Source organism: Apodemus sylvaticus, chromosome 6, assembly GCF_947179515.1.
Source record: "Apodemus sylvaticus chromosome 6, mApoSyl1.1, whole genome shotgun sequence".
In the NCBI taxonomy this organism is placed as follows: Eukaryota; Metazoa; Chordata; class Mammalia; order Rodentia; family Muridae; genus Apodemus; species Apodemus sylvaticus.
Genome location: NC_067477.1, coordinates 31,996,422 through 32,010,108, shown reverse-complemented (window position 1 = coordinate 32,010,108; position 13,687 = coordinate 31,996,422). Strand labels below are relative to the sequence as shown.

General features: G+C 40.3%; 1 protein-coding gene across 1 annotated transcript in view; it reads right to left on the bottom strand.

Annotated features, from left to right (window-relative positions):
* Positions 1-13,687, bottom strand: part of Cep128 (centrosomal protein 128) — a 376,076-nt gene that overhangs the window by 22,165 nt on the left and 340,224 nt on the right. The window contains exon 23 of the mRNA XM_052186712.1: positions 2,101-2,178. Coding sequence (XP_052042672.1) covers positions 2,101-2,178 — 78 coding nt within the window. The remainder of the gene's footprint in view (positions 1-2,100; positions 2,179-13,687) is intronic.

Here is a 13,687-nt window from a genome sequence, read left to right as displayed (position 1 = left end):
TCTCTTTTTCTTCCCAAAATGGGGTTAAGAGAAGAGGACGAGCCAGGAGGAGGGTGAGAGGATGCAGCCACACTCAAACAGGACAACGTCACGTGTATCAAATAGGACAGAGTTTTTATGCAGTCACAACTATGGGAGTATCAGCAAGTACACTTGCAAAGTCCATTTTTGCATGTATATTAGTGGTGGTACCACGGGAAGGACCCAGACAGAGGACAGTATTCCTGTCCTTCAATTTACATTAAGTATTCCCTGAGACATTTAGCCATCTGGGACAAGAACTTAAATTTAGATGAACACACAAGTCTTTGAATTCTTGTTTATCTCACACTGAGTTATGGAAAGTTATAGGTAGCTGATATGTATTCATATGTGGGTATGTATGCATATATACATATATACATGTAAATATAATCCATGTTTAATGATATCAGGGATTTCTATATTCACTTAAGGCTGTATCTAGTTATTTCACGAAAGTGATATAAATGAGTTATAAACTGCACAGATGGCTATGGGGTACACATGACATGCAGACTGGGTTTCAAGATAGAGGCAATAGTGAAAAGAAGAGACAAATTAGATCTCACTCAAAGCTAACATATACTCTAAGCTTCAATTTCCTCTTAAGTAAGGAAATATATCTGAATATTAAAAAAACACAATATACTTTGTTTTTCTTGCTGTTTGCTACATTGCAAAATAATATAATTATAAAAATGCTATGTGGGAAAACAAAAGTAGCTACCAATTATGTCCATTTTTTTTGGACACAGGTCTCACTTTCAATGAATCGGAACATACAGTTCTAAACCTGCAAACACATTTGCCCAGAAACATTCAATATAAGTGTATTCTCATCTTGGAGTCTGTGCATATAAAGCCAGGCTTATAGGTAATTGCTAGACTGAACAACAATAATAGACCTTCTGATAAGAGAACACCACTCTGAGTTATACACATAAAGCTCTGCTCAGAAAGAGCACTGAGGGACGAGTGAGCTGTTATTGGAAGCCTAACTCCATAGGCTTGTCCTGGTCTCAGGTTAGCATCTACTTCTCACCCATCCTCCATTCATCTGAGTGACACTCTTTCCTTCAGAGAAAAGAAAAGCAAGGGTGGTGGATAGTGGTAAAACACTCTCCACAGTGGGTCATCTGAGGGAGAAGGGGAATAGCATGGTCCTGTCTGCTGGTGTCCTAACCAACAGGGATTCAAACTGTAAATACACATTTACATCTTGAGAATCAACACTTTAGTAAAGTAACAAGGAACACTTGTTTTACCCTACCTGCATCTATGCTATTTGTCTAGCTTCAGGATGTGTCAAACCACTTCTGGATCGTGCTGAAAAACTGTTTAGTTATCCAATCATCAAAAATAATCATTGTATTTCTGCATGAGCTCTGTATCATATTGGTGATTACAACACACCCATGCTGTTGCCTGCTGACATTTCATACTTAACTGTATAATCAAGTGATATGCTATATTCAGAGGGAACCTAAATGTAAGTCATAGTTTTAGTAATTTTAGGGTTAATTTGAAATAAGAGCCTAATGTTCATAACACGAGCCCTGTATCAACTTAGCTTTGATCTTTTATCTATATCTAGTATGCTGATACTGTAATATGCTATAACTTGCTATGGCTCTACTGTACATTTGCAAACCTCAGGAGTCATGTTAAGAAATAAACTCTAAACTATCATGGCCTTGATTTCACATGTCACAGAAGAGGAATAACCATGAAATGATAACATACCTCTGTTTTACTGTTGTGACTGAATGTGTCACGTCCCCACCCACCTCTGAATTCTTAGGCTCTTCTAGATAATTGTTACAGCTCTATAGGAAGAAGTATCTTTCTAATGGTACGATAAACATTTCTGTTTTACTATGTCATAGTAATACAAAAGTTTGGCTATTTTCAATCCTGACTTAACAAATGTCAGTGAACTCTGGTAAGGTGGCATTGTTAAAAGTCCCCAGTGTTTTTCAAACCTTCCTTCCGTTCCCACAAGTTTTCTTAAGTATCGGGAAGATGTTTCGTATTCTAACTCAGAAAAAAATAATGAAAGACAAGCCAACTCTTCCTCACTCTGAAGTCTTTGAAATCCTCTAGCAGGCTCAGTTTCTCAGGCACAGACTCCAGATGGTTCAAGGCCACTCGAGTACTCTAGGAAAAGAATGAAATAAACCATAAGGGAACTCAAACAAAAATTAAAATTCTCAGAATCTAAATACTGAAAACAAGACACACCACAAGCAGATTAAACTATGCATTTGTAGTCAAATAAGAATAAATATTTTCAATAGATCTTTAAATCAGAATTATATCCTTTCACAAAATATATGAGACACATTTGCCAACCTGACTCCTTTAAAAGGCTTCCTAGATAATTTGCTTTCAACTGACACGCTATGAAATTTTCTATAGAGCATTTCATATTTCATTAATTTACAAAAATTGCTTCAGTGAACACCAGAAATTAACCACCAGGTAATAGCTAGAAAAAGATGAGTTTGCAGTTACATTTTTATGAAACATATTAGACACTCTCAAATGTTGTTATTAGGAAGAAAAGAGTTCTCGACAATTATTTTGAGGCAAAGAGAAAATGCAAAGCAGTTCTCAGAAAACAGAAGAAATGTCTGAAATCGAACATTTGTGAGGGAGGTGCAAGACTGTTGATTATACATCAATGATTTATTACAAAAACCATTGAATAGCTGGTTCTGTGACATCCACCAATGTAACTGACAAGCAGGTATGATCCAGGAATTACTACCTCCCAGAGGTTCAGTGGTTAGAACAGCCTTGAGCCAAAGATGGTGCATATACTGGTAATCAGCATTAGCTTTTGAATTTGAAATTAATTTTATTTAATTGAAAACCCGAATGTGATATAAGAGTCAGGGCATACATGTTAGAGCTGCAGATGAGTTAGTGGCCACCACGTGATGTCGACATCTTTCATGAGCACTGGGCTGGGGCTGTCACTGGACTTAGCGGTTAGATTTCCATGCTCTCTCATCTCAGGGTCTGCCCCAAGGAGGTCAGGAGCCACATGCTCCTCAGGGGCAGCTCTGGGACAGGTGAAAGCTGCCCCCCACACTGGGTTTCATCTGAGTAAAACAACTTTAACTTTGTTAAGCTGCAGGATTTTAGGGCTTGCTATTAACCAACAAGGCTCAAGAGTAATTAGTTCAAATGATCTCAACTGACAAATCATGTGGTCATCTGGCTCTATATTGGGTTGGGTAGGTTCTGATTTTTGGGGTAGATTGTGAACTTTCTGAGAAGAGTTCAACACTTCCGCTCAATCTCCACACTTGGTCCCCAGCAGAGGTTCTGTGCGCCCCACACTCAGGGCCTCACCAAGGCTCTTCCCAGGGCACGGGCTTTCTGTCTCCCACAGGCTCTGCACATGGCAAGGGATGGAAACAAGAAAGTGACGGGGCGGTATTGATCAACTCTCCTCTTTCCACCTTCCCCTTCTTCAGCAATTGTACTAATGAGTGCAATCCAAAGGCCAGCTGGGGTTCTGTGAGCGAGTGACATCTGCTTTCCAATGCTATCCCCTTGACAGTTGTGTGGGCTTTGCTTTTTCTGTTTTTAGTTCTATATGACGTCTCCAGTGTTCTGTGATTGGAGTTACAGATGCTTCCTGGGTTTATCTATATAAATCTGTGCTTCTAGTCTTCATGAGCTTATTTTGGGACTTGGCTTTAGAGAGCAAAGCAACTGAGGTAGGTTGCCGCCATTTTGAACAGGGATTTGTTTTGTGCTGGAGCACCAAGTGAGTCCATCTCAAAACACAAGGTGGCTCTCTTATTAAATGGACTATGTGGGAACAGTCACCACGGTATGTTTTAAACAACAGAGAATGCACGATGCTGAGATGAACAAGGAGTTCACCATACACATCTCTACTTTCCTGCAGAGGCTAAGGGACCTCTTATAGCCTAGAGTCATTGGTTAATTCCAACCCTCTTTAGAAGCATAATGAAAAGACTAAACCAAAAAATATAATTTACCTGTAAATTCAGTCCCAAGTTACGGTTTAATCTGCTCCATACTCAACACACCATCACTTGCAGTGACATAATTCCGTGAATATATTACACAGATAAGGCCATGAAGAGCATCTACTGACAATCACACAGAAGCAAATTCCAGCAGCCTGAATGCTGAAATGGCATTGTTCCCACTGCCCAACAAACAAACAAACCAAAACAACAACAAAAAAACCCCTCCACATTTACATAATAGCCAACAAGGCATGGAGCGCATATGGAAGCTGTCACTGTGGCTGCCTTATTCCCAACCCCTTTTTAGCCATCAACACTTTTCAGTGAAGTTCTGAAGACATGTTCTTGATGAGATTATTTTTGTTAGAGGAGCTTTAAAATGAAATCAGGAAGAATTTCATCTTGCTAGGGCCTGGGAGTTTATGTTCGTCTGGAACCATGTGTATCTAAATATACATGGATCTGCACTGCAGCCAGAAAGACAGATGGACACACCCCCACAGACAAAGGAGTCTGGATATCAGGATGTGTGGGACTAGAGCACAGACATTGGCTCACATGAATTTCCTCAAATAAATATTGACGGAACAAAGATGAACACAGTTCTGATGCTCTCAACATTCTAATAAACTCATGTTATCTTTATTAAATGTCCAACAAAAGTCTGCCATTTGTTTTTATTTTCTCCCGAGGGTATAAGCAAGTGATAGAAGTAACTGGGATTTAGAAATCCTGCCTGTGAGCCCTGTGGCTTACCCGCTTACAGTTGTGTTCACACGTCTGTCAACAAGAGCAAAGCACAAGCTGCCAGTTTTACTCTTCCAGTGTTTCAACACATCTGACTTGTATGGAGCCGAGCAGCTTGAACTGTGCTCTTAGATCTTCCTTTATTTCAGACAAGAAGGAAATTGAATAATATCAGATGACAGCATAAGAGGCATCAATTAGGAATTAAAGGGAGGAATGCATTACAAATCTTAGATCCTGTCTCCTCTGGAGAAAACTTACGGGACAAATTTGACTATAGGCCGTACATACTTCTCTTTTTAAGAAGGTACATCTGTTTAGTTTTATTAATAGATAATATATAACAAATATAATTTTCTCAAACTGGTATTGAAATCACATCTGTTTTGAGGTCTAGATGATACAGGGGAAAATGTTCATATTTTTAAGACATTGTGTACATTTCTGGCACACTATACATGCTAAATAAACAAGGTTATGAGGCAATTTATTTGGGTTCAAAAATGCAATTCTATTTCATTTGGAAAGAAATCTACTGCTAAACTTTCCTGACAAATGACTGAACGGTGGTGAAAAGACCTGAGTAAACACCGTCCGTGGAAAGGACGGGTGAGATCACATAAAGGACGAACTGTATGCCTTCCACTGCTGGCCGGGGACTCTGTCCAGCACAGCTGGATTGGCATACAAAGGGCCTGTTTTTATCCAAACTGTCTAACACTCCCTGGAACCAACCCGAACAGTAGCAGTAACAGGCCTGCAAAGCCTAGAGCTGCTGCTACATATCCTTCACGAGGCCTAATGAAGAAAGCTGTGTCGGTTCCTCCAAAATGAAGAGAATCCTCCATTGATACAGAGACCAGGCCTGCAAATCCTGGTGCTGCTAATGATGTGTTGTAAGCATGAAGCCCAGTGAAGAAAGCTGTGTCGTCTCTTCCAAATGCCAAAGTCTCTGTATTACATCTGCCACTATAAACCTGGCCAAGAACCAGTGACTGGGGAGGGCTTGGCCCTAAGGAGAAACTACAACTGTTACTGTGTTAAATGGTCATAGCACCCAACTGCCCTCTGGATACTTGACCATATACCCACAGATCAGTACAGCTCACACGCCTCAGCAGAGAACATCAGTGAATAAAGAGACCCACAACCAGTCAAGGAGAAAGATTGACTGGAGATTGCTTAGCCCTAAATGGAACATCGGTATCAGCCTCCCAGTGCCCAAGGCTCAGAGAACATTGTAGGGGAGGGAAATGTACAGGTTATAATGGTTGACGGATGGGGAGGAGTGCTGTGAACTTCCAAGTGTCTTCTGGACATGACGAGGACACTGTACCTATGAGTTTACAACAGCTGTGGGTGCCATGTAAGTCCCACATCAGATAAAAGCAGCCGACATTCCAGAACAGATATGGGAGAGGCTCATGGTAGCCCATGCCCAAGCTAAGGAGCTACTGGTAATTGATGCAGTAATGGAGGGAGAGTCAGCTTTCTACAGGGTGTTACCCTGAGATGATTGCCTGCCACACATATCCGATGAGTTATAGGGCAAGCAAACAACAAAGACCCGGAAGACAACCTGAAATTGGGAGAGGAATAGACAGAAGAAGTCTCAAAGAAAATGGAGCAAGAAATATGTGGTAATCAAAATCCATTGTATACATACATGTTTGGAATTCTTAAGGAATGAGTAATTGTTTGAAAAAGAGAAGATACTATCTGTAACACACATCTCCCATTCCAGATTATGAATTAAAATCATCCTATTATCTTTTCATTATCTTACAAAAGACACAGAGCTCTTTTCAAGTAAGTGGTTTGAAGGGTTTTATATTTCTTGATGAGAAGACACTAAGAATGAAGCAAACGGTAAGAAGACAAGGGATAAAGAAACATGTCTCTCTGCTGGAAACACTCCAGATGGACGCCATAAACATAGTTCTTGCCACTCCCCTCTATGAAGAACACGTGAAAACAAAGGTGAATTGCCCATAGCTTTCTCTGTGAGCTCAACAATATGGTGGGTATTTACAGCTCCTTGACAGGGCTGCCTGCAATCTGTTCGATGCAAATAATCCTATTTCTTAACATTGCAACTCAAATGTATTCAGAAGGGCGGGGAACTGAACACTGGGGAGGGGACTGAAGTCACCAGCCCTTACCGAAAGGACTCAACAGCCCAGTAATGTTACTTACATGTATTTTGTGGTTTGGGGAATATCACTTAGCCCTGTCCGTCTAAGCCAGCCTTTTATTTTGAAAATGGTGATAAATCACGGCAGTCTTTATTATCCTACAGCCACCACCAGCAGCTGTACTGTCAAGTAAGAGTGGATATAAAGGTTCATCGAATCATTTGATATGCTAATTGTATTCCCATGAAGAAGGAAGAAGAGGGCCCTGATCCTGGAATGGCTTGATCCAGCATTGTAGGGAAGTACCAGGACAGAGAAAATGGAGGGGGAAAGATAGGAGAATGGATGGAGAGAAGAGGACTTATGGGACATATGGGGGGGAGGGGACTGGGAAAGGGGAAGGCTTTTAGAATGTAAACAAAGAATATAGAAAATAAATTTAAAAAATTAAAAAAAAAAGTTCATCGAAATTAGTCAAGTACTTTCCAAAAATTGTGTGTGTGTGTGTGTGTGTGTGTGTGTGTGTGTGTGTATGTATGTATGTATGTATGCATGCTGACTTAAAGCACTACCAACTCTAGAAACTTACATATATCAGAGAAGTGCTGAATGACAATCTTTAATTATAGCAAATAAAGACTAATCAAAAAGTGTAATGTAGAAGCTAGTTGTTTTTAGAAATGCACTTGACCGTATAGCGACATTATTTTAAAATACAAAGGAATGGCGCCTTCATTCTGAACATGCTGTACTCACCTCTTTATTTGGTGAACACTTTTTCCTCAAATGAGCTTGCTCTCTCCCTCCCCCCTGTCCCTCAGAGCATAAGAGATAATTTATTCTAGAAACAAATTTGACCAAGTATGGCCTCAGAACATACAGAGACTTTCTCAAAGGACAGAGAAAAGCAGACAGCACATCCCAAACTGCACCCTGATTAAAAGATTAGCACCGTATCACTCCTGAGCTCAGGAACTCAAGATGATAAACTTTGTCACATCATGAGAACATTTTCATGGGGACTCTGACAACAGTGGATGACCCTAATCTTCAAGGTCACTGGCATTACATACCCCAAGCAACTGAACATTGCTGTCACTTTTTATATTTATTAAGGACTGTTCACAATATCTAATATCTTATTTAGTATGTTTCTTTATGGTAAAATAATACCAAACTTGTTTTAATGAAGTTACAAATGAAGATGATAATACATGCTTTCAATCCATCATGTTGACATGATTGCTTATCCTAAACTCCTACCTTAGCCAACTAGCTTTCATATTAACAAGTTTCAAGTATATATATATATATATATATATATATATATATATATATATATGTATATGTGTGTGTGTGTGTGCTTGTGTATTTATCAAAATATATGTTCAGTATAATTTGAATTTGGATAAAAATATCTAGTTTTCAATTAAACTTTAAATTCATACTCTAGGTGTAGATACATAAATATTTGGGTTAATTCTTCATATTAAAATTGTACAAAAGATAACAGTTTCTAAAAGAACATTTATATTTTATACACTAAGGACTGATGTTTCTTGATTAAATTAATATCTAAATTGTCCTATAGTATAATTAGATGAGATTTAGAAGTGAATTAACAGTGTTTAGTTTTATTGCCAATAAAAATAAAGGTCAGTCCTATGGTGACTCCTTCCAGAGTTCATTTTCTGACCACTGGAATATAAGTAAGGTAATTAATAGAGCACTAAAGCTGGAAATATGTGGGAACATAGAGCCAATGTAATTGTTTAAAAAAGCTTAATCTGCTTATATACAATACATGTTTCCGTCAGCTGTTATCTTCAATCTGTGAGGTCAAACTGTATTCCTGATTATTTGAATTTTAGGTAAAGTAATTCTATTTTATGTCACACGTACCTTGTCTGGGGCTTGAGGTGCCCTCCTTGCCCCTCTATGTGTCAGAATCAGCATCCCTTGGCTAACAAATAAAACCTTTTGAACTGTATTAATTAAGCAGATGAGTAGCTTCCAGCACCTCAAAAGCTATGAATCCCATCACACAGCATCTGAAGCCAACGGAACCGCTTCTTCTCCATCCTGCTGCATGTGCCTCTCTGATGTGCTCACAAATATATTTTAAACATGATTTGACTTATGACTTTGCTATGAAAAAGAATAAAAATTCATGAAACTGCCCCCACGTTGGAATAAAATGAGTATTTTCAAGCACATAGAAAGCAAGGAATGTATAGAAACCATGTATATACTTATCATCTGATGCTAAAGGCTTGTTACGTGGGATTTGTCACATGTCAAGCCTTTTACCAATAGCTAGATGCAGCCTTTGATGATGTGTATTCTTTGCATGCTGAGAAAGTAAACCGAGGCTGCTACTGTGCATGCCTCCCTCCCTCCAGCAGCTTTAGCATGCACACCATTCCTTCCAGGGAAAGCCGAGTGCACACTTCCCCCACTTGTGTGCATGTACATACATGTAGGTATGTGTGGGATGCTTATGTGTACACTTGGAGGCAGAGACACACTTTGAATATTGTTCCTCGGGAGTTATTACTGTCAACATTATTGAAACAGATCTCTCCCTGGGACCTGGGGCTCACTGATTGGACCATGCTGGACAACCAATTAGGCCCAAGGATCTTCTTGTTTCTACCTCCTTAGCACAAGGATTATAAGTGTGTGCTATCACGCATGACTTTTTACAGGGGTGGGTGTTGGGACTTGAACTCAGGTCCTCATGCTTACATGGCAAGTACTTTACAAACTGAGGCATCTCCTGAGCCGATGAGGGAACCGGCCAGCTATTGTTATGTTTGATATCATAGGTCAGCTGTGCTTCCTCACAGAAACCTTGCTTGCCCTCTCTGATTCTATCAAATGAACTCTCCATTAGTTCCTTACTCTTACTTTGATATCATTTATCAGAGGGCAAATATATTTATCCATATCACTGTAGGTCTCAAGAATATCAGCTATCTCATCAAGGGTAGGAAATACTTCCCAGCATGCCAGTAAATCTTTGCTAAGGTGAGATATTCAGTAAATGATTGTTCAGTGTATAAACAAATATTATTCAATGAAAGTTAAGGCTTTCATGTTTTGCTCAGCTATAAATTTACTACTTTGTACTGAACTCAGTTCTAGAGGTGAGCGAGTGAGGTAAAACTTGGTGTATCCTCGGGAGGGCTGTGCTGGACTGGGAGGAGGAGACAACTCATAAAGCACCAGGTTGTGATCCGCGCCCTGTAAAGAAGAAGAGAACCCAGCGACGAGGCAGCAACGGCAGGGCGTTATTTTAATCACCTGGAGGTCCTCAACAGCCCCAGTGATGAATGGTTCAGAGTAAAATGAAAGAGAGTGAGTTATTAGAGTGTCCCCGCCCCAGGTGCTCAGCATCTGAGATAGAATCATGGAAGGACAAAAGCTTGGAGGCAGGGCCTTGCCTTTACCCTGCAGGGACGGATGAATGCCCGAGAACTTGTCCAGGCTGGTTCAGGGGCCATACTCTCAGTGAGATCAGGTGAGACCAAAGATGCCAGGGGCAAGATCTCATGGATGCTGGAAAGGAGATCTCAGCAAGCATTGGAGGCTGTGGGCAAGCTGCAGGACGTGAGTTCAGCCACAGCACAGAAGGACAGTGAGCAGAAGGGTGGCCCCTCTAGTTTAATCTGAAGTGAACATTCTGGACCATGGTTAGAAAACACTGCCAGCTCAACTCCTAATCAAAAGTAGAATTTGTGGAGTTCAGAATGTGTTTTTTGTCTACTTATTTAGCACTTCTTGGGAAAGTACCCAGGGCCTAGCACATAGCAGGGGAATGTGCTGCTACCAGACTATTACCCACGCCACCCCCACCCTCCGAATGTGGGGAATTTAGGGGTATTTAAGGAAAGGTGAGTGCCTATTGAACAAAACAGGGGTTCTCAGGTCCCCACAGAGGGCACTGGTGTGGAACTCTGAAGGGTCTCATGGGAGAGTATGCTGAATACCCAGACCACATAGGTGCCACCCCAATGCTCCTGATTTACCCCATATTCTCACTCCACAAGAACATGGATCGTGGCAAAGTTCTGAGAATGTCAACGTCCATAAAATGTCTTCTGTATATATAACTCTTTTTCTGTTTTTTTTTTTTTTTTAACAGCTTTCTATTTAAGGACACATGACTAGATGAAGCAGAAATAGAACAATGGATAGTGACCAAGAGACACAGGGTTTAGCTCAGTGTTGGCACCGCAAGGTGCATGAATCTGGGCAAATTATTCAACCCAGAGGCTACAGCCTTCAAATCCAGAACATGGGAAGTTCAAATCTGAACACACTATAACCTTTGTTCTAGTCTTAGTTCACAGTAGCCTTAAGTTCTTCCCATTGCAGCTTAAGCTAAAAAGGCTGGAAAGTATGTGGAGTGTGTGTGTGTGTGTGTGTGTGTGTGTGTGGTGTGTATGCATGTGTGAACAAATATGTGGTATATATGCATGTTTGTGTGTATGCATGTGAGTATATGTATGCTATGTGGTGTGTGTTTATGCATGTGTGTATTCATGTGTGACTGCATGTGTATGCATGTATGAGTGTAGTGTGGTATGTATATGTATGTGTGAGTATATATGTGGTATGTGGTAGGTGTGTATGCATGTGTGAGTGTACGTATTGTATGTGGTATATATGTATGCATGTGTGAGTATGTGTATGAGTATCGATATATGTGTGGAATATGTGTATATGCATGTGTGTGTGTGTGTGTGTGTGTGTATCCGTGGTGCTGGTGCTGGTTATTCACTTTAAAGATAAAGTGGGCAAAACAACTCTGATATCATGATGCAAGGGCTTTTCTAGCCAAGAACACATATGCAGCTGAAGACCAACATGTTGGAGGACAGGGCAGCAAATTGTAAGACAGATATCTCTCTTCTTGGGTGCTTGTACTCAAACAACCAAATCCAAAAACAATTTGTCATTTTGTATTTTTCAAGAGGATACTTCTAAAAGGAGGCAAAGAAACTTCCAGCACTCCACTTTTAAAACTGGCCTAACAACAAAAATTAGTATCCCCTTATCTCACTGCTGAGCTTCTAGCTCTGTCACCACAAGTGCTAGTCCATACTTGATTTCTTTCTTAAACACTTCTGTGCCATGATGACTTTGTGCACCAAGGCCTGTCTGCCCAGAATATTCTGTTTTTCCATATACCAAGCTTTAATTAGCTCCTGACTCTCCTGAGGGATTTTGGCTGGGTCACCACTCCCTCTAAGATGGCATTTAAAAGGCATGGGCCCTTAAGCCATCCGTCTAAGTTTAAATACTGGTTTAGTCACTTACTTGCTATGAGTCCTTAGGGAAGTTCCTGATCCATGGGAATATTTGGGACTCCTCCCTCTTTTATAAATAGGAATGATAAAAATATCTCTTGTGTACTGGTGTCATGAGTAGCACGTACAGAGGCAAGACTTGCAGGCAGTATGCAGGCAATAAACACTGGCTATAATTACAAGGAGAACAGTAGTTATCACTTCATGAGCTTCCCTTCTAAACTATGAGTTAGGAGCACATGATTCCTAGGTGAATATATGACACGTGTCACATGTCAAGTCAATCCATTATGTGTGTGTTTACCTAGACAGTAAATCCCTCAAAGGAAGGTCAATCCCATATACTTTTAGTGCTGAATGCAAGCAAATCACTGATAAATTTCATTCTTATGAGGGCAGAAAACCTCATCAAGACAATAAAGATTTAGAACTTAGAAATATTGGCTTAAAAAACACAGAAAAATCATTTCTCAACTATAGAACTTAAAACTGGTTTCTTGAAGGATAGAGATTATTTCTATATATAGCCAAAACTCAAAAAAAAAAAAAAGTCCTGAAGTTCAACAATGTGAGCTGAGGTTAGAAAGTGGGGCACAAGAACAGCACGTGATGTACAGTTCAGGAGCTGCGCTTTCAGGAACGTCCTTCTCCAGTTGCATTAGTAACAAAGGGGTCTGAGCACGCTAGCCGGTGATGAGGATGCTGCACAGGGTGGCTACTGAGGAATGCTCACCCCTGTCCCGCCATGCTTCCCTCGGGCCCCACCCCACACTGAAACATGCACTCCTACTTATCTTGTTCACATTAACACAGAGCAGAGGGTCCTGACACAAGACAATGATGTGGAATGACTATTGTTCTGGTGGGACTAATTCATTTAAAAGCACCCAGGTGAGGTGAACATAACTAATCTGTGCTGTCAGAGTAAAAGGAGTATTCTCTTTTTAAAAGGTGTCCTGTATTCTTAAGGCTGATGACAAAGCGCATTAATCATGTTCTATTGCTACACGCACAGGGTTTGGATGTTGAAAGAGCTTCTGAACAGTTAATCCTCCATATGCATGACTTTCCTGTGACAGGCAGACCAGATCTAAACAGGAATCAGGCAAGGTATTTTATTTTTATCATTGTAGCTTTGAGAATTAGTTCACATGTAACTGAGATAAACTTTAACGTTTGCTTTCATAATTAATCCTTTTCATGAACGCTAAGAAATACTACACTGGGTTTTTTATAAGGCATCCCCCTGGGGGCTGGCCAAGGCAGACACAAGCAGAGATGATCGACTATTAAAAATTTTTAAACCACCCAAACCCAACTAAGCTCCCTGTCAGGAGTTTTCACTAACAGAGCATTCTTGGTTCCGAGGACTGACGCTCTGACTCTGGAGATGGTTCATGGCACACATCTCTGCTCAGCAGCTATCACAAAAAGTAAACATTAGCATGTTTCCCAT